The 26532-nt window shown below is 36.5% G+C and overlaps 1 protein-coding gene across 8 annotated transcripts in view; it reads right to left on the reverse strand.

Annotated features, from left to right (window-relative positions):
• Nucleotides 1-25952, reverse strand: part of OPA1 (OPA1 mitochondrial dynamin like GTPase) — a 45966-nt gene extending 20014 nt beyond the window's left edge. For 2 of the 8 annotated variants that reach the window (XM_015871815.3, XM_015871816.3), the window contains exons 1-25: nucleotides 25777-25952; nucleotides 23430-23748; nucleotides 22682-22778; nucleotides 21555-21662; nucleotides 20314-20367; nucleotides 19618-19685; nucleotides 15175-15285; nucleotides 11566-11619; nucleotides 10936-11040; nucleotides 10116-10202; nucleotides 9163-9276; nucleotides 8889-8969; nucleotides 8360-8434; nucleotides 7981-8052; nucleotides 7724-7823; nucleotides 7124-7254; nucleotides 6858-6930; nucleotides 6696-6768; nucleotides 5871-5986; nucleotides 5413-5477; nucleotides 4719-4795; nucleotides 3147-3312; nucleotides 2360-2512; nucleotides 1615-1723; nucleotides 987-1066 (exon numbers count right to left, since the gene is read on the reverse strand). In XM_015871815.3, the coding sequence (XP_015727301.2) occupies nucleotides 987-1066; nucleotides 1615-1723; nucleotides 2360-2512; nucleotides 3147-3312; nucleotides 4719-4795; nucleotides 5413-5477; nucleotides 5871-5986; nucleotides 6696-6768; nucleotides 6858-6930; nucleotides 7124-7254; nucleotides 7724-7823; nucleotides 7981-8052; nucleotides 8360-8434; nucleotides 8889-8969; nucleotides 9163-9276; nucleotides 10116-10202; nucleotides 10936-11040; nucleotides 11566-11619; nucleotides 15175-15285; nucleotides 19618-19685; nucleotides 20314-20367; nucleotides 21555-21662; nucleotides 22682-22778; nucleotides 23430-23748; nucleotides 25777-25805 (2517 nt within the window). In that variant the 5' untranslated portion in view covers nucleotides 25806-25952. Of the gene's footprint in view, nucleotides 1-986; nucleotides 1067-1614; nucleotides 1724-2359; nucleotides 2513-3146; nucleotides 3313-4718; nucleotides 4796-5412; nucleotides 5478-5870; nucleotides 5987-6695; nucleotides 6769-6857; nucleotides 6931-7123; nucleotides 7255-7723; nucleotides 7824-7980; nucleotides 8053-8359; nucleotides 8435-8888; nucleotides 8970-9162; nucleotides 9277-10115; nucleotides 10203-10935; nucleotides 11041-11565; nucleotides 11620-15174; nucleotides 15286-19617; nucleotides 19686-20313; nucleotides 20368-21554; nucleotides 21663-22681; nucleotides 22779-23429; nucleotides 23749-23950; nucleotides 25688-25776 lie in introns of those variants that run through there. The other 6 variants (XM_015871817.2, XM_085513064.1, XM_015871818.3 and 3 more) reach the window with 4 other exon arrangements.
• Nucleotides 25953-26532: the final 580 nt, after the last annotated feature.

Genomic DNA, 26532 nt, shown 5'->3' on the forward strand with positions numbered 1-26532 from the left:
CTGCCTTTTTGATTACTATGTACAGAAATGTAAAAGTGGAATAGAAAGGTAGAATAAAATCAGATTTTGGCCTCCTTTCCTCTTCATGAATAGGAACAGGTACGGTCCACATTCATACATTAAATTAGCAAGACTGAGTTGCTCTGCAAGTCCCTATTTAGTTTTAAACTGAGGTAGACAATAACCTGAAAATGTGTCATTTTCTTTTGATACTAACTGAATGAGAAAAATGCAAGAAAAATGAACGAAAGAACCCAAATAAACCAAACCATGGGCTTTCTGACACCTACAAGAACTATCAGCTTTGCCTATCAGCTCGCAAGAAGTTCACATGGTCCTAAGTTCCATGGTTTATATATTTAAGTTGTCATCCATTATCTTCAAGTTAACATAGGTTGAAATGACTACCCTTCTCCCATATCTGGCTGCACAGCTGACTGTAAAACTCCTTCCACCTGATGAAAGTAGTCAATCCAAAGATACAGCTTTGACAACAGCAGTGATACTGCTATCACATGCTAATGAAACACAGATGGAGCTCTGATAGGAAACTGCACGAGACTTCTGCTTGGTAGAGAGTTTTACTTCATGCTTGGAAAAAAAAATACACAGGAAAATAAACCCCACCCTGCTTTCATCAGTTTCTCTCTAGTGAAAGACTAATACACAGCTCAACAGCATATTAGTAAGGATGTAATTCAACTGAAGAGCGGTTTAAAACTCAATATCTATCTGTAATATGAAACAAATATATAGAATTATTTGTGGTATAATTAAAACTTAATAAAGAGAAAAGGCAATTTCAAAGTATTTGAAACAAAAGTTACTTTTAAATCCTGAAAATTGTGATATTATGGCATGTGGTTTTGAAAACTAATCTAGGTAATGTATGTTCTCTAAATGCAGGGAACTAGCATTTTATTTTTTATCTTTTGTTATTATTATTATTGTTACTATTTACTCTTGCCCCTGCCTCCTCCTTTTACCTGTTCTTTGGTGCGGCCTGTCCAGTACAGCCACCTCTTCTTCCAATCTGGACCCACCATATCTTCAATAACAGATTCAGCTAAAGAAGGAAATGTGAAACTATCGTAAGAAATATACGGATCCAGACAAATTTATAGTTCTAAAATTAGATACAAGATCAAGAATGAATATCTCATGCCACAGGTCAGATATCTTGTGGCAAAATTTAAGAAATGACTGCCATTAGGAACTGGTACTTTAAGGAAGTATGTAAGAAACATGACAGCTGTCCTCGTTTACAGCCTCCAAGTTTCAAATCTTACTTACTGCACCTTGCAACACAATTAATTTTGTTTGATAACCATACCAGGACCAACTATTTTGCTGAATACAGCCAACCCATTCACAAATTTCTCTGTACTTCTTCTTTATTCTCTGCATCCCTATCATCTTTCTTCCAACTGCCTTACTATAAGAGGAAGAGCAGTAGTTTATTCAGGCTGTAGTCTGACATTTTTATTGTACCAGTCAGTTCCATTTTAAACCATCCCTGCTACCTCAAGTTACGCTCATACAGAAGTTTGCACTGCAGTGGTGAGGAAGCAGGCTCAGATTAAAAATGTGACTGGAAGAAATCACAGAACTCACTGTCTTTGAGACGACTTTGGAGAGTCTCTTCCATAAAATGAATAGCTGCATCCCATTGCTGTTTATCAGATATTGACCGATCTTCTAAGGCATTGTGCTGGATCACTCGCTGCAATGCAGAGCATCTTTTTAGCATAAAATAAATAATTTATACAGGATATTGTTAAAAAGAACAACAAAAAAGACCCCACCACAATTTCTCTTTGCCTTCTAATATCTATAATGACAGCATTTATCAGGCACGTGGAATTTATTCAGTTTCCACAGCACTGACAAAAATATTTTCTTGTGCTTTTGACTCTTTTGTATAGCCTAAATAAGGTAAAAAATAAAAATAAAAACCCCCAAAACATGCAGCAAACAACATGAAATCCCTTCAGCCTATGGGATCTTTGGAAACGGCAGTGAAATGCTGTTGTTTTATGTGGCTAGGGGCAAATAAGCCAATAGTAAATTCCTACAAGGCCGCCCTTAGGCAGCCAGTGAATTATGGAGGGCTTTTTTTCCTGAACAACAACAAAAAAAGGCGATTTTATTAGATGTTACTTAGGGCAACAGTTAACAAAAGATAATCATAAAGTGAATTGAGAAACACTGTTAAAACATTTCATAGAAAGGGAGATGATCTCAGTTCCCCATCATTTTATGATCATGTTAAAAGAACTCAAGAATACTGAACATGCAACTTAGCAAATGATTTCAACAGCACTTAGTCAACAATATGAAAAAACCCACTACATTATACCAGACTATCCTCTGCTCTCTCGTTCCATTTATGGCGTTTAATACTTTCTTCTTTGACAGCTTGTTTCAGTTTGTCAAAGATATCATCATGCTCTTTTCCTTTTTGTTCTGTCATGAAACGGGAAAATTCCTCTTGCAAAGTCTCCCATGCCACCTAAAAAGTTAGCAAACAATAACTACACTTACACTGACCATAGCAAAGTGCATCAACCAATAGAGCAACGTTTTACTGCAGTTCTTACACCAATTTGTGTACATTCTGAACATAATGCACATACATATATTACTGACTTCTTTTCTGTCTTATCTATGACTAAAAAGGTCAATGCTGAAGTTATGAAGTTACTTCATTAAGTTACTGAAGTTTATGAAGTTAGCAGGTGAAATGTTAAAATTGCATGAATCTATTCAATATAAACAAACCTAGTGCAAAGGATTTAAGCTTTCAAAACGAGGCCTGGAGGTGGTTTATTTGTTGATTTTTTGTTGGCGGCGGTGTTTTCACTTGGGGCATGCAGAGGGGTTTGTTTAGCAGGGAAAGTCACTAGAAGAGTAAAACATGTTACTCCTGCAGAATTCGCTACTTGATATCAAGATCACAGTAGCCTCCTCTACACACAAGCTGGATAGAAGAACTGTAGGTAGCCTTTCAAACCACACCTTTACCTCCCTGGATCTGTTTTCATGTTATGACTTTGCATACTTAAAATACAAGATATAGTAAATAAGAAAATGAAGCAAATCCTTATTTACAGAGCTTAAATGTCTTAATTTGACTAAATTCAAACCTCCACAGCTTTATTTGGCAGTTGCTTGTCAGTCCACTGCTTCAGTTTGATGTCCACAGTGGTGTTAAATGTCCCTGAGTTCATTGTCTGTGCTGCTGGAAGGTAGATGTTCTCAATCACATGAGTAGATACCCTCTCCCATAATGTCTTCTGAAGAATGTCCTCCCTAAAATTCAAAGTTTTAACACTTATAATGGCTTTCAATACAAAATTGTCTAATGAGCCTATGTTCAATTTGCCAGAAATCCTGACAACAGACCAGAGAAAATACTCCTTAACATCAGTGTATCACTTCAACCAACATCTGCTTAGAACTAAGGACAAAGCTAAACATTTTTCTGTCACAAAAGACAGTTTCAGGTTTTTGGCTCCCTCTACACAATAAGAGCTCCTTGCACTTTTTAAACAGTAACAGTAGAACCATGCAGAACTGTGTGTGCATATGCATGGAAAATGGGGGAAATAGAAACAGAACAGACTGTAAATCGTTGAAACAATTTAACTCGTAAGTCCATGTCTCCATAACAAAGCATGTATGTTTTGTTTTGCTGTATTCCAATGTCTTTGTTGGAACAAGCTGTGATTTTCCATCTGAGCTCTTCATTGATTGTTCCCAGATTTGATAAACAATGAAGTCGCAAAGTCCAACCTCTTACTTAAACGTGCACTGACATTCATTTACAAACATGCCTCAAGTCACTATAAAACTAAGCGCCACTTTCCTACATATGATGTGTTTCAAGAAATAACATTGGAAACACCTCACTGCAACTTTTTAAAATGACAATAAACTTACTCAGGAAACTTTGCAGCTGTAGTGAAACAACTCAGGCAAGACAGTATAACATGCAGCCAATATCCACAGAGACAGTTATAGCTCTCCTCTTGTTTCCACGGTCTCCAGAACAAGTTGCAGTTTCTTTGCCACTTAATTTTACGCTAGCTCAGCATGCTAAATCAGCTTACCAATGGGTTGTAAGAATGACAGATTTGGTGGAACAGTGGAAATAGAGAGCCCAAGACTAAAACCACCTCCTGTCGTGATACAGGACTAGCAGAGTCACTTAAGTCCTTTTCCTATATCTAGACTAAAGTTCAGGAAACAAACCCCACACCCTTGATTATGTTCTTATTCCAAAGCATCTCTGGAGAAGGACTGAGGAACATTTCACATGTACCACTCCTCCTCTTTGCTTTATCCAATCAAACAATTGGAAGGAACTGAAATTTTAGAATAGAATCATCTGTGTTCATCAAAAGCACTGCTGGTCTCAGGCTGCCTGTAATTGCCAATAAATGTAATTTTTGTGACGTAGGTATCCAATTCTGCTTCATAGCTAATGAGGTGCTACATATAACTAGAATCACCATTATATGCTAACTCTCAAAAGAAATGCATAGAAACATCCACGTTATGCTCCTTCTCTCTTCCACAGGGACAAGTGAAACAGTAATACACTGCCATAAGAAAACAATCACCTTATTCATGTCATATAGTTTTAATAATAAAAACACTTTGTATTTTAAAGCTAAATTTCTGCAAGATAACCAGAAAACTCAGAAGTTACATACCAGTGCTTCGGTGTGACCTGAGTCAGACTTATGACTTCATCGAGAATCTCATTCTTTGCTTTTTCAAACAGTTCATTCTGAGCAAAAGGAAAAAATAAGAAATAATGAATTTTTACGTTTGTTTTATTTTTAGAGTTTGATTCCATTTTCAAAGAGTAGCAAAAATGTTTTCTTTGGGTGTTTGAGCCTAAAACAGCACCTTCTGGTCACATTCTGGACAATGTATGTGCTTATCATAAGCTACCCTGGTTTACCATGCATCATGCCTGTGGCCAGGCATGGCATTTGAACATTCAGTCTCTGTAAGAGAATTAGAGAATGGGATCATAACTGTTTTGTTACTCTGATTGAAAAAACAGGGAATGTAAATCCATGCCATTTCTATTTATCATGATCACAAAGAAACACAGATGTATCCCTGTGGGCAAGTTAGATCAATTAACTGTATGCTCGAAGAGTAAAGAACTTGTTAAGCATTAAATTACCACAATTTTGAGGCACATTACTTCACACAGTGTGAGAACTTTGTATTTCCTTCCCCTAGGATAATTTATACTGTCCTTGCATTTTAAAGTGTTGGTAATTTATGCTAACTTTAAGAAACCTTTACAAATAAGATTAAATGGAATGAATTTTAATTTACAGTCTTCGCAGCATATTGTTGCATACAAATTAAAGCAGCAATGTGATTTACCCTGTCAAGCTCTCGCAACCGGGGGTAATTGTTTTTCCATTCTGTCTCAAGATTGAAACGTGTGGCTGCAAAGAGAAAAATCAGAAAACAGGACTTTATTATTTAAACAGTCCATATGCACTGCATGACAATTTGAAAGTTCAAGAGTTCCTAAAATTGCCATCAATCTGCTTATGACAGATCCTCCAAAAACTTCAAAACGGATCAGTAAATGGATGAAAGTGTTTGCTGACTGTTCTATCTATTGACTCTTCCAGAATTTGTAACAAGCAAGTCCTTTATATATTGTGAATTATTTTGGTATGCTTTTGGAAAGATTAATTGAGGCAATTTATCACTTTGTGAGAAGCAGTCATTTAAAATATGAAACAACTGTCCCACATACTAGCATAGCATGATGGTACAACAACTCTGTACCAGTAAATGGCTATTTCACTTTTTCTTTTGAAGACATTTACCTTTAAAAGCATCTGCTTGCTGCTCCACAGACTCTCTCACCATTTTCCAAAAGCAATCTGATACAGCAAGACTTAAGTTCTTTGTTGTTACCTGGTGTGCCTTCAGCATGCATCTTCTGCAAAGAAAGAGCAATTGGATTTTTTTTCCATGAATACCCTGTTTCCTGAATTTCATTTTCTCCTCACAAAGAAAAAGCTTTGTTTTTTGTAGCAAAGGATAACATGTCCAAGTGCACCTAACCTAAATTTCATCCTCTTCCCCCAAAACATATTCAATACACAATCCTCATTTGAAGGTGTAAAAGATGTAACAAACCCTTTCATTCTAGAGGATGCAGTGTTAGGGACTGCAGTCCCACTGACCATGAACCTGCCCTTCATGAGAGGAAGCCCAAGCATGTCAAATCAAAACTCCTCCAGCTAAAAGAACTTCCTGCAAACCATATAAACTATTGCTTTGAATACAACACTGCTGTCACACCAAGAAGAATGCTATTTACAAGCATTCACACCTGGGTTGTATTCATTCCTCCCAGCTGTATCAAATCTCCAGGCATAGTCTGGGAACTAGTTCATCTAGAGCCTCTGAAGAGAGGCTCAGAAGTACAGGAGAATGAATTGATGCCTGGATATGCCTCTCTCTCTGTGAGCATTAATAAATCAGGCAAGCACGGTCATCTCAGCAAGCTATTTAATTTAAGCAGAATACATCTCAAATAGCATTTCTGCACTGCAAACTCTAATAACACGTTCAACAAGAAAATCAAACACAAGCATTTATCAACACAGGCCCAGTTAAGTAAAAGGAATAAAACCCCAACGTACTTCAACAGCTTGGAATTTTGAAAAAATTCCTCTTCATACTCTTTAATAGATTCAATGCTTTCACTGCTGTTTCCTGGAGAAAGAAAAAAGTGCTGCAACAGTTCTATTGAAACAGTTCTGTCTGGTAAGAAAAAAAACCCGTAGAGCCAGAACTCTATTTACCTTTTCCAGTAACAACTGCAAAATAACCCAAAGCTTTCATTGGGAAGAGTTTGCCTTCAATTATTTGCTGGATCTATGAAGATAAAGGATTAAACAAAAAACTTAATGGTAATTTTGCACAGGCACCCTTCAGTGCACTTTTAGAGCCCGCCTTGTTTGTATGTATGCAAGAATTACTATATATATACATAATACTATTTTGACAGAACAACTATTTTGTGCATGTCTTCAGCCGTCATAATATGAAAAAAATAGTTTCGACTCACCCTGCTTGGGCTTGCCACATTTTTCTCTGCAAGATCAACTTTAGTAAGCACAAAAATTGTCCTTTTTCCTTGGGGATCCATTTGGCTGACTAAGTCTGTGACAATACTGCGTTCTGCATCCACCGATCCATCTAAAATAAATGAACTTATATTTTAGGGTCTATATAATCTATCTCACATTACCAAAGATACAGTAAGCACTAAATACATTCCATGTTATGACTTAAAAACAGTAAAAATTAAATATATGCTTAACTTTTGGGGTACGTGCAGAGAAAACTTGCTAGGTTCCTAGCATCATTAACATTTCTGTTCACTGTACTAGTATAAGTTGTATCTAAAATCTCTTCTGGAGGAATCTTGAATTTGATTACTACCATGATTTTCTATTTAATGACAAAAATCAAGGTTTCTTTTAGTCACTGACACTAAAGATGCCTTAACTTACAAACAGACATTTCATAGCATGCAGTTTTGTGTACCATATGAATTGACACCCACTGAGAAAAAAAATATTTAATTGGGAGCGTTCCAAAAGGAACATAAGAATAAGAATTAAAACATTCTGCCACTTATTCTGCTCATTTATAATGTTATTACCTTGAATACAAAGGATGATGGCATTTGGATTCTGCATGTAGGCCTTGCTGATGCTAAAGATTGTTTCCTTTGTATCTGGAGCCATACCTGATGTCACAGTCTTTAATATATAGAGAGAGAGATTCAATACATTAAATACATTTAAAAAAAAGGACAACAGAAAGATGCAAGAAAGAAAAAATGAACAGTTGATCAGCAATAGCATTACATAACTAACAGAACTTAAAGCAATTATTATTTATGCGATGCATACTTACACTAATGACTCCAGGTAAATCGACCAATACCATTCGCTGTAAACCAGGACCTTTCACACTTAAGGAGATAGTCTGTGCAATAAAATTGAAACATGTTCATATAACACATTCCTACTTTGTTGATACTTAACATACATACACATATATCAAAATTATACATATTTACATACATCAAGCAACAGCCTTCAATTTCAAATAGGAAACCAGATTTTATATGCACACATTTATGACATAAAACTTATTTGAACAATTTAAATATAGTTTGTATGGAACAAAGTATAAAGTAGAGACAAATTAGATTTGCCACAGTGTCTTAAAGAATATTAGCAAAAGATATACATGTACATATATTTGTCACTAGGTATTTGAGAAACCTTACCTCAGTGCTAACAGTGCACCCCTCCTTCACACTATTTCTCATCCTGATTTCTATCTCATTCCTCAAAGCTGCAAGCTGTTTCAAGAAAAATTAGAATATCAAATGTATTTCAATATCAAATTCCCCCAGTCGTGATAGAAGAAAAATCACAAACATTAGTTTAAAAAAAAAAGTGCACTTAAGGATTGTTCAAGATCTTTTTATAAAAATAAACCAGTACATTTATAAGCATAAAACAGTTGTGCCTCAAGTACACCAGAAAAACATCATACATGTTGATTAACTAATTTGGTAAATGCAGCACTAAACTGCAGATTACCTGCAGAGTCTTGCACACTCCTCCCCACAACATCCTTCCAGTCTAAGTACTAGTAAAAAAAAATCATATTAAGAGCTACTTTAATAATGCTTTGCTCCACTCAGTGTATTTTATTCTTATTAAACAGGAGCAAACAGCCAATAAAGATATACAACTTTTCAGAAAATTAATCAAAATCCCATTAACTTCCAGCCACCTCTTCATACTTACATCCTCTTCTTTTGTCAGATCAAACTCCCGAGAGCTGTCTTTGAATAAAGCCACGTGGTGAGGACCTTCACTAAGGGTTACCTAAACAAGGAAAAGCTTTACTTGAGAAAGAATGTTAAGTTCAACACAGAGAAACATTAGAAGTACATACATATATTTCTGACTGCAGACATACAGCTTTTGAAAGCCTGTTTAGCAGAGAATTACTGTGGGGTCTGTAAAAACAGGAGCACAATACGGCACATGCTGATTCAGAGATTAGTAAACTTCTTACCTTGACAGGGGAACGTGTCATCATCTCTCCAGACCCTCTAGGGAATATTCGAGCTTGAGCAATCATCTCTAATACACTTGTTTTTCCTGCACTTTGATCTCCAACAACTACCACCTTAAGAGAGAATTTAAACAGCAGAATATTTTGGAAGTTCAGACAACAGAGGATTAAAAGTATGTTAATTCATATCAATACTAGCTATGTTATATTTGACAATAAATGCACTCATCTAAATAAGGAACTCTTGAAGAAACGTTAACTTTCATTCTTGTAAAAACTTTGATTTTTGCTCCAAACAGCCCAGTCTACAAAGTGATTAATCTGCCAGGCCATCTAATGACAGGTGGAAGGGTTTGCTAATCTCATAACAGCCAGTGCTTTACAACTTGTGCATAATTGTTTCAGCCAGGTGAAAGGCTGAAAATTACTCATCTGGTAAGATGCTGCTTCTGCCCAGAGAAGGCTATGTTGTAATGAGCTGCTATCACTTCTGTCTTACCAGCTCATTATAGAAGTTGCCAATGTCAAAGGAGTCTGTATAAGACAGCAGCAGCACTACAGCGAGAACTTAGCTGTGATACCTTTACCTTCTAAACTCTGCTGGCACACACCCTGAAAATAACATGTGTTTTACAGTGCTGAAAAGCATGGGGTACACCAGCTAAGACCATTTAAAAGAAAAGATTGAGCACTGAAGCAATATCCACATCTATGTAGAGCTTTACATGTAAGTCAAAGCAGACTTGATGTACTTGTATTGATTACTCTCAAAATTCAACATTTAAAATGGAGAATATACTTTAAAGCAAAAACTCTAGCCTAACACTAACTCTGGATTATACTTACATGTTCTATCCAACTATAAGATAGGACTTCCAATAAAAAAAACCAACAACAAAACAACCAAAACACAATGAACCAACCAAACCAACTCTGAATTCTAATCAACTTACTCGAGGTAGGTGATCTTGAGTGTTATAGCTGGCATCATAATCAGACAGGATATCAAGTACTTCAGAATACATATCAATCAAAGATTTCTACAAAAGCAAAAGGAGAACTCTCAGCCTATTAGCAGAACAGATTGGGTTTCAGCTGAATATACTGTAAATTCATCTGTAAAAGCATATTTACTCTGTCCTCACTCTTTAATCCATAAACTATGGATGCTGCAGTGTCTATGCTGCAGCACAGTATAAAGTAGCCAACTTTTGTATCTGTGGATGAACACACTATAACTGCAGATGCTTCTTCCTGAAAGAACAAAATAAAGTCTTGTGTACGGCACGAGAGCAACAGCATTCAAGTTTCCCAGCTTCCAAGTTGCAAAGCTGAACTAAATTTCTTCCACTAAAAACCAAGACGTAAGTTGAACAGTAAGTATTAAGAAAGGTTCCAAACTATCAACTTCATTGCATAAAAATAGTAACTCTGTGTCTTGCAGCTTCCGGGGAAAGAAGATCCATAAGGACCAGCAAGTGATAGAAGGATAGGCAGAAAAATAGGCAGGAGGGAGAGTTGGAAGCATATTTATTAGCAAATATAGCATAACTATATTAAATAAAAGGAAAACACAACAAACCAAACCACGATCCATATTTCCCACTTAGATCAATTATTTAGCTAGAACTGATGATCTCTCTTTAAAGATGTTGATATATAAAAGCCTTAGAATGTAAACAAAAAAAATCAGCATAGAAATGTTGACATGCGCACTAACAAACAAAACTTAGTGCAATTGAATTTCTAAACTGATGATTAATAAATAAATACCTTTAACTTTCTCTGATGAATCCCTTTGTCATCTCTTTGCAGTACCAGTTTTCTTAACTCTTTGTTCTCCTTCTCTAATCGCTCAAGCATCCGTTGGTATTTTAGCTACAAAACAGTGTTACACATATACTGCTGTAATTATGGAAATAGCACAGTTTAACAACATTTTATGAAAAAATATGAAAATATGAAAAACATTTATTCCTTCAAGTAAGTCTTTAAAAATATATATAGAAATCCTTGTAATCTCTAGGTTCCATTAAAATAGAATTCCAGCAAGAGAAAACTCTTAGAATTTTTTCTAAGTTATTTTTTATTTTTCATCAACACAACACCTTTTCCTCATAGGAAGATAAGAGCAAAGTATCAAACCAGGGGACAAAAGCCCATATTCAACTACCTTCAACATCAGTTTCAAAGGAGCTACAGTTATGCAGTTAGATATAAATTAGTGGTAAAGGGAACTCTGGCTGCTCAGAGATCAAACAGGGCCTAAATATGAATTTGCAAATTCACTCTAGATGCTTCCTTTAAAATACAGCTTTGATGCAAGAAAAAACTGTGCCAGCTCAATCTGAAACTGTTGCAGATGAATGTCTACCTAAGATATCAGTAAGTCAGAAAAGTTACCTGAGTTCGCAGAAGTTCTTCTTGAAGTTGATCAATCTTCTCTTTGTCAGAAACCTATGAAGAAAAATAATCATAGCTACTAACACACTGTTCAGTTAAGTAATGAATTCACAAACTAAAAGCTCCATTCCACATAAGGAAATTGACTACACATGCGTGATAAAGAAACTAAGATTCAATCTGTACTTGAAATTTAATGTTGATGAAAAGTTCCATCTGCAACAGGAGAATCATGGGGAAAGGTCTCAACTTCAGTGCATGCAAATGCAAAACTAACCTTCCAAGACTACACACTGGGAAAGTGGGCTTTGGAAAAAGCAAAACTTAGTATGGTGCTTAGAGTTCTCTAACTGTTAGCCTCAATATAATTTTGTAGTCAAATTCTCATGATCTTCTATGCTTATGTCCTGAAATAGCAGGAACTCAATAATATACAATCACTAAAACATCTGTTTTGCCTCACAAATGACCTCCAGGTGAGGATTTACTATTTCTGAAACCTGAAGAGGTTTGTTTTTCAGAATTACAAGCTTAAACCATGCTCAACTTCACAAATTGTAGTTAGTCAGGATAGTCTCGAAAGGTTATTTTAGAACTATTTGAATTACAGTATAATAAAAAAATTAGAATGTTATAACAAAACATTTTGTAGTTCAAGTCATAAAAGCAAGAGACATTTTCAATCAAATATTTTTCAAACAGTTACATCAACATGCCATAAACAGCTGTTCAAAAGAATCCATTTTTAATAGCACAAAACCAAATCTATTAATGCAATATAAATCCATAGGATGTAAACCATTACAAGAAACAGGAAATCTAATGGTTGACAGATGAAATATTAAATTTATGAAAAAAAGATCAATACAGTTATTTAAGGAAGGACATAGGCAAAAGCTTAAGATTTAAAGCTTATAACATTCACAACTCAAGTTAGCTTCACATCAGAAAGAGCAATTATTGAACATGCAGAGGACATCTTTCATTTTAGCAGACAAATCAATTTAGTTACTATAATTTCACATCAGCTGTTACAGATTAAACAACAAATCACAGTTATCCATACAGACCGGTATAATTAGAACACTAAACCAATAATATACAGGATCATGGATGCTCTTTACAGGAAGCAATTCATGCTGAGATTTCCATCTACATCCCATTTTTTTTTTTTATTCACAAGCAGCAAAGGGGAAGTACTGCAAATTAACTTTTCCTCTTCTCTGCTAATTAGTTAAATGATAGCAAGTGCATCAGAAAGAGGACTTTAGCACAAAGAAAAATTGATTCCTGCACCAACAGCACAGTATATGTACCTATACCAACACTTCAAATATCTCAGAGACATAAGGGGAAAATAAAGCAGGACAAAGAAGGAGAGGAGACAGGAAAAGCAAGAAAATAAAATGAAGGTAAACAAAGTGGTTCCATGTAGCGTAGATTTTCAAAGTAGCTAACATCCTCCCACTCTAAAGGAAGATCTTTCTAAAAGTGCTTCTGGAGCCTTGCTGCATTTTTGATGTGCACACTTACTGCTAATCTCATGAGCGCTTTCTTTTATGTACAATGTACTTCTGTTAAAGGCAGCAAACAAAAATATTGCACTCAGTAATGTGTTGCAAGATCTGAAGCAAGGAATTATCTAGCACTAGATGAGAAATCTATCAAGGACAATTAGGTAACATGAAAAATAATGAACAGGTCAATAATGATGTATATGCTTCAGCATTTCGTTCAGATGTGCTCTGAATATTTGGCTGCAATTAATACATACAGTATTTTCAACATAAAGTTCTACATATTCCTAACTGCCATAACATTCTTAATTACTAACAGTCACAGGATTAATCCAGGATTTCTATTCAGTTTTAGAAGAACTCAGAAAATGTAACTGTTCAGAAAGCTCTCCCAATAAGCACTCACACCTGTATTTGTCTAATCCAGTTCAGTAAGGTCTGGACATTGAGATGCTTCTTTCTTTCCACACTGCCACCAGAAATATTTATAGTGATTAAAAAAACCTGTACCGTCACGTTAATCAGGGATTCTTGCACGCATGATGCAAATATCTTTTTACTAAGGTCAGCAGAAGCTCTCATCTTATTCTTTTAATATAAGAGTTTTGCACAGTAGTTGCTTTCCAGCAACCTTCATCTCATATTGTATAAAAAAGTATGTGCCTCCGAAAATTCAATACATTTGAAAATACAGTTAATTGGTTTTGTGTATTCTCTAATCAGACTATATACAACTGTAAAATAATCACCTACAGAAGAACCACAATGATTTCCAGCAATAGAAATGAAAACATCAAGACTTGAACATAATATACATACGAAACAGCCATGCACACTGCTGCTAAAGAAATCAATTACACTGCTACACATTTATCAAAAGATTAACAAAAACATCAGAAAGAATCCATTACACTTTTGCTTTTATTCCCCACCCTGATTGCAAGTTGAGTAACAGCACTGATTACCTCACAGTTGAAGACATCTTAGCATTGAATAATTAAATTAGAATGGAAAATATGCAAGTAAATCAAGTGACAGAACTTCAAATAATCAAAGTGATCACCCTCTCCAGTGGGCAGGCAAGCAAAGCCAATTAAGTTAAAAAAAATAAAAGTGTTAGTTTATGACCTGCAAAAATGGCATTCAGTGACTAATCTCAATGACAAGAACAATTTCTTCTTCCAAAGGGGAATTTGCATCAATGTTTGGAATCACTGGAAGTTATAACTTCACATCAAGATGGGAAGGAAAGCAGTTTATTACATTTTTCAATTTCCTTCTTGTAACAAAAAAGATATTTTTCCCCCCCAATTCCCTTCTTATCTTGAATCATTAAGAAAGATTGAGAGTTTAGAGTGATAAGGGGTTATAAATCTAAATTATAAAATTATGTATAATTACAAGAACATAAAATACTTGAAAAACATTATTTTTAGAGAACAAAGAGATAAAAGCCATTTCCTCCATTAAAGGACTACAAATTATGACCAACCGACACTATGGAAGTAAACCGATCAGATCACAAATGAAGTAAAGCCACAAGATGTTCAACGACCACAGCGTATCAGTACAAAGTGTGCTTTACCAGGGTCAACAGGCAAAGGAATAGCTTGGATGAACATATGGTTTTTAACAGTATTTACTGCCTGTGCAAATTTGTTTCTAAAGAGCTGCTGCTACTTTCAAACTGGTAACACTGTAAATTGGGAATACAGTGTTGCCGGAGAGCACCTGCAAACAGCTGGACTTCTGTAAGATAAAGCCACAGTAAGCAAGCAGCAGCCAAGCAAGCACTAACATTCATTCACATTCTTTCCTTATATGCACTTCTTAATACACGAACTTCAAGTAACAGGTTTTATAGAGACAGAGAACACAGAATTTCAAAGTGACACAAACTATTTGTTCCGCTTTTAATAGTTAAAAGGAACTCGGTTAAACTGAAACTGGATTATACACCCGTTCTGAAGTTGTCTGCAATAATTACTTTGGCCCATGATTTAAGCGTTAGATTTTCTTTTAGCTCAAAGTACAGGATGCTGAAGTATTCAATTAGTGTGATTACAGAACATATTGCCCCTTAAGCCATCACCTTTCGCTTCTGCTGGTACGAGCCCGTGTTATATTGGCCAGCGGCTCTGCGTGCCTCCTCTTCATGCTGCTGGATTTGTTGTTGTAACAGAATGAGTTCACCAAGCAGGCCCTGCCACGAGTTTATAATAAAAAGGAAAGGAAAAATTGGGGGTGTAAGGAGAACGAAGTTAAACCAAAGGGTATGACAAAGACAGATGAAAAACAGGTATGAGAATGGGTCAGTTCAAACAACAGTGAAATTTCATTAGCAAGATCTCTTGCTAGTTAGCTGGGACTGGATACAGCCAGCAGAACCAGGCATTTTGCAAGCCCTGGTAGAACAATATTATAAGCATTTAGCTAGATTTTATAACTGTATTCCATAACATTAAATAGGTAACTAAATCTTGCAAAAATAAAATTCAACCAAAATCATGTTGTCAAATGGCTCAGGGTTTCATTTCAGTTGTTAATAACAAAGAAGTATCAGCAATCTGTCACAACTTATCTATGCAAATATCTAAACAGAGTTTTGGTAACGTTACAGAAAGTGGTGCACAAAAGTTAAACTGGTTCAACTCTTGTCAGAAATGCAAGAGCTCCCATTTCATTCTTGCTCTCAGAAATGCAGAGCCTGTACAGAAAGTTGACTTCTTCTGCTACTTAGCCATCAAGAGAAGCAAAACAGTTTCTGGAGCATAAAGAGAAAACCCTCACTTCCATTACACCGTAGTTTATAATAACTTTATCATAATCCTTCCTGATCGAAATCCTTGCAATCTGATGCTTATTTCTTTACTTGTTCAGCATTTCCATAAAGTTTAGATTTCTTCTCTCTCCACAGTAAAAATTGACTTAAGTTGTCTTTCAAGAAGTCCACACTGCTTCAAAGATGCTACGTGATCTTCTAGTGGGACAAATAATTTCAGAGAATACATATACAAATACTAATAAAATATTCAAATAAAAATAGTTGAAACAGATCATGGAATAAAACCTTGGTGTAAAGAAACCAAGACATCTACCACCAATTTATACATTAGGTGCATGGGATACACACACAGGCATGTACACATAGGGATAAAAACACAGGAGAAAATGGATAAAAGAAGAGATACAAATGACTAAATGTAAACATTCATTAAATACTGATTTGTGTAGATTTCAAGAATAGAAAAATCCTCACATTTGTATTTTCTCGACCTACTTTGAGATTTATTAAAGCTCTATGGTCAGACTAGCAAACACGAGAACTATGCCAGGAAACTGGGCCAAAAGCAAACCATTCCATTTAACTTTTACTAAGTATCAATGAGAGATATCCACATACCTACACAATATTTTACCACTGCATAAACAAGGAAATTCTCAGTACAATCTGACCCTATTTCGCTACAAATTACATCGTAGATCAAGAAAGCACAAGAGGAACACTGAACAAAACCTGCCACAAAGGCCTTTTAGCATTAAAATAAGCACAGTAACAGAAGATGCTTGAAGTCACCCTTGGATATGAAATTGCTTCCTAGGACATCTGGTTTGCATGACTGAGGTAAAATATGAAAAAGCTTTCTCAACTTTCTCAATTAATGGGATTTCGATTTACAATTAGTTTACAATCACTATCAATTACGAAGGAAACAAATGAAATAAGAGTAACACTAAGTTCACAAACTTGGTGGCAAACTCTGCGCAGTCACCATGAGAATCTGAGCATACAATAAAGTAAGACAGATATTACAGCATCACTGCACATACTTAAAAAATCCACTGCACATTACTTTACATTAAGAGTTGATCTGCAACAGTTTAGTTGAGCACAACTATCTTAATTCAAAGGTAACTCATGATTAAAGTAACGTGTGTTCTGTTTTCATTAGCAGCCAAAGCCTGGGTACTTGGTATGCTTTGACTCCCTCCACTATTGCCTATCAATATCAGTGAAACCACTCAAGAGAAAAATTGACAATAAATCCCCTGCAGTAAAAATATGTAAGTGCTGAGGTGGGTAAAGGAGTGAGAACAATGAGGAATGTAAAGAGATCAATTTCTAAGAATTTAAATGAATGTTGCCATTTTACCCAGCATATTTATAATTTGAAACTCCTTTACATTACTTTGAAAACACAACCGTGCAATAAATACAGAAGGGAAAATTATGCAGACCTTGTTGCATAATTTACAAGGTAAAAAAATGAACACAAACAAAAGAAGTTAAGAAAAGATTTTGAAAGTCCTGCAACCTGTCAGCTATACAGAGATTACCTGAAAATGGCCTTGGAAACACATACAAAAGTATTTACAGACACATAGGAAAACTGATGCCCATGCACAAAGTGTATGTTGGAGAAAGGTTCTGACAAGGGAAACAGAGCACTGCCTTATGCCTGCAAATTTCTCTGCAGTAATATTACTGTCAGTACATGACGTGTAGGCAGCTATTCCTTATTAGTTTTCAAGAGCTGTTGATTCAACTTATTCAGCTTTTTTTATTTTTTGGCCCTATCAGCGTGTAGTTTTGATTTCTCCCAATGCATGGAGCTTTTGAACTACCTTAGACTCCAACCACCATTCGCCAAACACCTTTTGTTTCCTATACGTTGACTGCTAACATAGGATGGAAGCTAACATGAATGACAAAGACTGAAATTTCCTTTACTTTTAGCTCAGTTAGACACCAGCCAGTCAAATTCCAGAGAAACAATCAGTGGACAGTCTCTCCTTCAAGATGTGTTAAGTTGTTGATAATTCATACAATATGGAATTTTACAGAAGCAACATTTGAGAAGTTAGGTTACAATTTTTCCTGAAAGATACAAATGAAACTAAACCAGTGATATAACAGAACTGGGACAAACTGGCAGTACAGTGTTAGTTTGAAAGAACTGCCACACAAAGGGTGGAACTGATATCCAAGTCAAGTGGTATTCCTATTTCAAAGCCACTGTTCGTGTATTTGTCAAACTTAACAATCAGATACAGCTCACCTTCCAACAAACAATACCATGCTATACCATTTTGTACATCAGCACAATCATAATTCTTAGTCTAGGACTGATTGACAGCAGAAAGCACAGTATGAAAAAAGGGCCATCTTACCTATTGTCTAGAAAATGATTTTACTTGCCAATAAAACGAGACTATGCTACATTAGCTGTTTTTGAATGTCTTACTTGAAATATTATGACCAAAAATTATCATATTAATTAGCAAAGCAACAGCTTCTAAGAGTAGCTTGTTGGGTATAGCCAAAATAACAAGAATTATCCCACACAAGATTGTATAAATCATACCTGTTTAGTATGATTTATTCTGCATTGCAGCCAAAGTTTGTTGCTAACATTAAAATGCAGTGACCCTTGTATGTATGTAAAGAATTACTGATAATACAAGCACTCATTAAAAAAAAAATAAGAACAGTTAATTTACTTCAAAAGACAATAAATAAAGATGACCATTTATTCACAAATCAAGAGTAAAGAAGTGATGTTTTGTTTTTGTTTTTTTTTTAAAGTTTTAAACAGTGAAACCTGTGCTAAGAAATCACTCCAAAGAAATAATATACAAAGATCTAAATTTAGTTCTTAAGTATAATTCTGTCACCATTCCAAAGGGGAAAAAGATCATAAGTGACCTTTGCACAGGCTTCACCATATATTGCCATGCAGAATTAAAGTAGAATGTATACATGCCTGCATATACAGAAATGCCTTTTACATAGAGACACATTTGAAGTTCAGTAAATGCTAAACACTCAGCTGGAAAAAAAAATAATTTACAAATGCCCCAAAATTTATTGTTTTCATTCCTTTCCTTACAAAAACAGCATACACAGGAAAAATGAAGAACCTTTAAAAGAATGAACAACGTTATCACTGAAAGATAAAATCTACTGTGCATCAAAGGAAAAGATTAAATTTCACCTTTGTGACTTCAAGGAAAAACACTAAAACTTTAAGTTAAATAGTAATTTTTTTATTTTTTTAAAGGAAATAATAGTAAAAATGTGACTTTCTAAACAAACTAAAAAGACAGATTGCGTAAAGCAGTTCTTTACTAATGCAGGGATCCTTAAATAAGGAATCAAAACCATGAACAGGACGAGAATGAGGCTGCAAGCAGAAGAGCTTGCAAATAACACTAGAAGCTTAAACAAGCTTCATCAGCACAGCATCAGTTCAAATGCTACTGAAAATGCATCCAAAAAATATCCAAGTGCACAAAGAAATACCTAAATGACTTCCTTCTTACAAACCAAGTTTCTGAAGAATGTCATTCCTAAATATTTTTATGGCTGCCTTGAATTTTCCTTACACCAAAAAATACGTTTAGCACCATACTGTTTATATATTAGCAGCAAGAACTCAGCTTGTGTATATATAAAGGACAGGTCTATTGAAGAATTTGAAAAGTAGCTGCTGTCAAGAACTCTTTTTTTCTATTTTTGCTAAAGAACAATTACCTTTTTGTACTGTTTGTCACTTTCATAACCCTGGTCTGTAGCTCTGAATGCTGTTTCTCCTGGAGTACCTAGAACACAATTAGAGAAACTTGATACAATAAGCAAAACGCACCAAAATATATTCAAACTATAACTAACCAATGTAAAAATAAAGTTTTAACTTCTATGTATTAGTAAATCAGAGATCTTGCTATCAACCCCAAGAAGATTTACTATAAACTGAAAGAGAAACTCACTTTAGAATTCATCTGGAGCCTATATCAAATACAGTTTGAGTGAAAACAGTTATTATCAAAAGCAAATAGGCAGATTCAGCTCTAGTCAAATACTCTGAAACCTTTGTTTTTTAATTACATATTTCTGAGGATAATACAAATTTCACTGGTGTTACCATAATGAAAGAAATATATAGATATTCTTCCCTACTGTAATGATACATGTTTGCAAAGCAGGCTGCTTGGGATATGCCTGAAATAAAATGCATCAGCTAAGAACTACGCCAGAGAAACACCAATAGCTCATTCTCTCAAGGGTGGATCTAAGAACTTCTTAATATTTGGAAGATATTTGTAATGCAAAATTAAATGCAATGAATGGCTGCATTTATATCAATATTCACTCCTCTTGGTACAGTGGTGTTTTTAAAGCTAGCTTTAAGGAGGCAGGTTAAGGGCAGTAAAAAGGGCTTTTACACACCTAACAACAGAAGTAGATCAGAAGCTCCTATGACTTCACTAACCAAATTGTAACCTGTGAAAAATCAGCAGAAGAGGGGAAATAAAAATTATATATACAAAGCAAAATGCAAACCAAAGATGAGGGAATCTTGTCTCATTTAAGAGGACAACAAAACCATAAATGCTAACTATGCCCATGTGAGTATGCTAGAGAATTCCACTATAATAGGTGATATCCCACAGTACCAGTGAATAAAACATGGCAATTTTAAACAGCCAAAGCACATAGGAGAGTCTCACCTACTCATCAATCTGTTGACCTTGATCCTGCTGAGTTTGTACTGAGATGAATCAACTACTTCTACCATTAACAGTATTTTAAGAACATTAAAACACACTTCTGAAGTAGACTGACAGGCAAATACTTTCAAACACACTTGAAGCGGTGACTGTAACACCTCACAGATACATTCTTTCATAATTACCAAAGCAGGTAAATTCATATTTACGAAGGTATACATCAGAAAGAATCTTTTCTTCTGTTACAAGAATCATTAAATTGAGCTCTCAGTTGTGCTAAAAAGCAAGTCAGATAATGATGGATCATCTTTATTTTAAAATAAAGAAGTTCATTATTCAGAAGAGATCTATTTAAAAATCCTAAAATCTGAAAAAAACTTTAAGGCTGGTAGCATTTAAACACGTGGAATCAACCAACTATACCCCTATATTTTGTGAAGGATTTAGAACTCGTACTTATTCCATTAAACACAACTGCTACCTAACCTGAGTCTCCCAATAAGTCCTTCTAGAGCTGTATCCAGACAGAAAATATTCCTCAACCCAAAAGAACTCCTTGGTTACAAATGCTTGCAACATTAAGCACGTATTTTCTATATCTAACTCTGTCTTCCTGCAACAGCTATAACACTGTTATTGACCAGGGTCACTCACAGCTTCTGCCAAATTCCAGCCAGACACATGCAGCTTCCACAACTTACTGAAAATATCAGGTTTCAATCTGTTTGTTTACAAGGATTCTACTTTTCCATTCAGTTCCACATTTTAGTTCTTAGTACTTACTACTAGAATTTGTGCCTTTAAAAACGCATTCCACTTACCTGTATCCATAACACTTTCAGATGAGAAAATAAGTATGCATTTTGAGGATCCACTTCCTTTTAGCATGAAAGGATGAGACCTCATCTTGTAATATGTTATGTTTTCAAAATTAAAACTAAGCTGAAAAATTATTCTCACCAGGAGAAAAAAATCCTTTCAGTGAGGTGAAGCTCTCTCCAATCTTCTCAAAGTCAGGCAGAAGTTTGGCAAGGTCATTGGCATCAGGAAGGGCTTTGATAAGCTTTTCTATGAAAACAGTACAAGAACTAGTGAACGGCTTTTCATTTCTATTATTTTTGTGAACAAGAACAGCTTAGGCTGTAAAACTTAATAACTTTTCCAGTAACAACTTTAAAAATGAATGAAAAAAGCTTATTTCCACATGCACCTCCCCCCACCGATATTGAGAAAGTTTATCAGAGCTGCAAAAGCACCTGCTTCTTTAGACTTTGAACTTCCTGATAACTTGGTTGCCTAAAGTACTTAAAAACTGTAAAGCTTACTCATGCATTTCACCACGTTTCACACATTATCTCACGTACTTAGGAGATGATGTTTTTAAGAATTTGAACAAGACAACATCGGTACCCCTTACTCAACCCCAGCATTTAACATTATCTATACAATGTCTGTATGTGCAATGGTAATTTTCCTCAACAATTTTTTAAAGCAAAGAACACTGCTGTACTACTCTACATACACAAGAAGTAACTCAGTGTGTTTTTCTGTCTGAGAATATGCAAGAAAACTACTGTAATCATAGTGCAGGAAAATAAAATCTGTACTTTTAATTTTCTTAACTCCGCATCTTCAAAACAGTTTTGCAGATAGTTCTATAAGCTTCTGCATGTTCAATTACACATTTAATTATACATGTCTTTTAATTGTCTATTCATATTTTTGTTTTTACTTGCTAGCCATTCATATAAAGAACCTCACACATAACACAGCCAAAACCTGTTTAAGTCTTCTTGGTCTGAGAGGCTGATTCAAATAACATGAACACATGGCCACATTAAAAGACCAAGAACATTCTCAAATGAACAGATGAATTATGGAATACCAATGCTGTAGTACAATACTTCTTCCAAAAAACACACTGATGCAAGTAACTTGGTAAGACATACCTAGAACTCTGTAACAATGCAAATACATCCAAATTACAGCTATAAAACTACCACTGCACTGGAGACAGGCACTACAAGCCATGTGATTGTGTTTAAATTGTGTTCAGATACAGAGCAACATTTTTACTTTTGTGATACCTAAATCAATATGTTCATCAAGCTCCCAGATGAAGTCAGGAATAATCCACTTATATTCATCAAGATCAGGCATCATGTCCTTCCACTGATCATACTTCTATTATACAAAGGAAACAAACAGTAGAAATAGAAGAAACACACATAGGGAAGCACATGAGTAATCAACTGAAAAGTAGCATCTACACAGAAAACATACCAACCCCACATCTTTTAGATATATATAATGCTGTTCAGGTCTTTGAAAATATATTCTAATCCTCTTGACAATTTGTTTTCCATTTTGAGTTACTGTACCATGACAGAAAGTGCAGTAACAACAACAGAGCAGCAAGATCCTGGCCTGCAGCAAGTAAGAACCTGCTCAAACACAACAGCTGTAGGCACAGAAATAAAGAAACTGCTTCCCTTCAGAAGGCCTCAGGTAGGCAAGGATCTCCAGTGGGATACCCTCACCTCCAGTGTCCACCCTTAAACAAGATCTGGGAAGGGATGGATTTTGGCTCCATCCATTCACTGCATGCACCTGAGCTCCCTGGGTTGGCCCTGCCTTCCCACCAGGTGCTCAATCACTGCTTTAGGCCATGACTTAGCATTTCTGCTACACTCATCCTTACTTTCATCAGTTAACCAAATAATGATAGGCTACATTTCTGTAGTTATACCAAGAACTACTGTTACAAAATAAATAATAACAAAAAATAAATATGCTTAAAAGTTAAACACACAAGACAACACAAAAGATAAATACCTTCTTAGCTGTGTAACCACCGCCTACAGCAGACCCCAATATAAGATAGCGAATTTTGAGAAGCCTCGATGCTAGCCTAGCTAGCCAAAAGTTCCTGTAGGACTGGTATCCATATTTTACATTTAAAAGTTTTGTTTTGCGTAGGGGAAGACGATTAAGAGAAGAGAACTGTTGAAGGGATATCCTTAACGGACGTCTTTGAAGTTTTGAACTTGGATGGTAGGGATGATGGATGCTTCGGGAAACCAGGTGCAAGTTTTGAAGCGGTGATTTTCTTTTTATTCCATAGTTGTTATTTGCTAGACTCCTGCAGATGACACTGAAAGAAAGAAAGACTTTAAGTAAGAGATGTGCTCAACATACCATTAATTCAACAACCTCTTTAGAAGCAACTGACATTAAGTTTTAACTGGTTACAGAAACATTAGAGCAGTGTTCTGAATGTCCAGCTGTAAGGATACAAAGACAGTAACAAAGATAGTAACAGATATTCAAAAGGTTATTTATGAGGAAAAACTCACCGATACAGATGCCTTTGCTGGGAAATGCTGAGACAATCTCCCTTCCGGGAGCACAGCTAAATTACTCTCACCTGTGCTCTCACAGCTGACCCAACACTTGCCTCAGCTGATTAATCAGAGGTTCAGGCTGTGATTATCAATTTCCCATACACCAGCTATCATTGCTGTGCTGCCAGGGAAATAAAAGCTATGAACAGCATTCGTTGGTAAAGCATGTCCAGTGATCACTGAAAAACAAACACCTTAAATACCATCTATAAGCTCTGTTGTTAAGTGGATTTAAATTCCACAGAAGATTTAGGGAAATAACATCTCAGTGGTAAAGCATAGTTAGGGCAACAAGTATCTGAGCCCACAGAAAACCACCATCAACTTGCTACATAAATGACAGCTTTATGGCTTGGCATATCTTGTAACACTCTCTAAAAGTTAGACTTGAGTAACATTTGAAGAGAGTTTTCAAGCTTTAAAAAACAACAGGCAAACAAAAAGATCCCTACAAAAGGCATTTTCCTTTTTCTTGGAAAAGCTGATTGTCCTGTGGAGCTGAAGGATTTATCTGAAGAAATCTTTCAGTTCCCTTACCTCTAATTCACAACAGTTATAAGACAACAGCATTACTGTTTTCTCTCAGGTCAAGCATAGACAAAATTACTTCTGTACACATCTGTAACATGCTTATTGAAGGCTTCTGTAAATAAATCTGCATTAGTTTACTATGAAGACTTCCAGTGTGAATGAAAAGCACAGTTCAAACACAGAAACCTATCAGTCTTGCCTGTATTAAAATACACATGTAGGTTTGAATGCTTATGAAGGGGGCAAGTTACAAAGACAAAAGTGTTTCACACCACTGAGAAGACAAATTATGCATCCTGCAGTCCTTAACTATTTCATACTCAGGGAACTTAGTATGTAAGTGAATCACATAATTTGAAAATAAACTCTATAGTAAATATCATCTTTCCTCTGAGATTTGCTGTGTACTGGAGACAGCACTGTCTTTCACAGGGGCACTGTTAACCTCCAAACAAGTGTAAGACTTTGCTATAAAAACACTTTTAACACAGAAATCCAGCCCTAGGAAGGAAAGTTAAAAATCAATTCAAGAGACATTTTTGTCTCTTGAAAAACAGCTTTGCTGATGGTAACTGCACTTGAAGACAAATGTTAATGAGGGTGTGGTAAGCCGAGACGAAGCAAGCCAACAACAATGCCGTTATTTCCCTTCTTGTGCTATCACTGCTATTACACAGATACTGAAGCTGTGTTTAACAACTACAAACCAAATACGAACCTTCACAGAATCACAGAATGACCCGGGTTGGAAGGGACCTCAAGGATCATGTAGTTCCAACCCCCTGCCTGGCAGGGCCACCAAACATACACCTTTACTAGATCAGGTTGCCCAGGGCCCCGTCCAACCTGGTCTTGAACACCTCCAAGGACGGGGCATCCACAACCTCCCTGTGCAGCCTGTTCCAGGGCCTAACCACTCTCCTAGTAAAGAACTTCCCCCTGACATCCAACCTAAATCTTCTCTCTTTTAACTTAAAACCATTTCCCCGAACCTTACGTTTACCTGTACAAACCTTACAGACACACACGGCTGTGCTACAAGACCCACCTGCCTACAGGCCCGCAACTGGGCTACGCTGCCATTGCACAAGCCAAAGATATATTGGAAATTAAAAGCACAAAGGCCTGTCGATCCCATGCCCAAGCACTGAGCCTAGAACCCAGCATCCCTCAGCTGCGGCCTTCTCTCCCGGCCCGTATCTTGCTGCGGCCCCCGGGCTGCCCCCTGCCCGACCCGGCCCACTCACCAAGCCGCCGCCGCCCTCGTTCTCCACATCCTAAATGCCGGGAGGTGCTGGGGTGGAGAAGAAGAAAGAAAGGCCGAAGGAATCTCCTTCACCGCACCTGGTGCCCCGGAGCCGCGGCCAAGGGCAGGGGGAGCCGCTGCCACCGGGCTACCGGGCCGCGCCGCTTCCGGGTCCCTGGTCCTCACTGCGAAACCCGGCTGGAAACAACCCTCCCCTCCCAAAGGTTCCGGGAGCGCCTGTAGTAACGCTGTAATGCTGGAGAAGGGCACGGAGAGGGTAGCAGCATTGCCTCGGGTGCTGAAAAGCAAGAGGCGACTCAGTGTGCTTCTGCCCACTGTTGGGTGGCAGGTAGGATGCCTGCAAGGAGAAGAAGAGACAAAAGGGATCAGCAGGGCTGTCTTCCTGCACGCACACAGCTGGTCACTTCATGCAGTTCTTGGTATGTGCCAAGCCGCTGTGTACAGACCTGAGGCTGGAGTCTGGTAGTGCCAGAGCTTGTCATACCTTCTCAGTGCCTCCCTCGGGTTGCACAACATGAAGTCCGTCTCCCTTGCACACCATGTCTCCCAGCTCCTTTCACTTTCTTCTCTGTGCTGTTCACAGGCTTTGTGCTGCACCCTGGCCACTGCAGGACTTAAAGAGAAGTTTGGGGTGTGTTATAGGTCAGGCTGTTGTTAATCACATTGGGGTTTGAAGTAGACAGTGTTTAAAGACCACTTTCAGGTTGGGTATTAGGAAAAGTCTCTTTCTCAGAGA

Source organism: Coturnix japonica, chromosome 12 (assembly GCF_054131305.1).
Source record: "Coturnix japonica strain WE chromosome 12, WE-NBRP24, whole genome shotgun sequence".
NCBI classification, from domain to species: domain Eukaryota; kingdom Metazoa; phylum Chordata; class Aves; order Galliformes; family Phasianidae; genus Coturnix; species Coturnix japonica.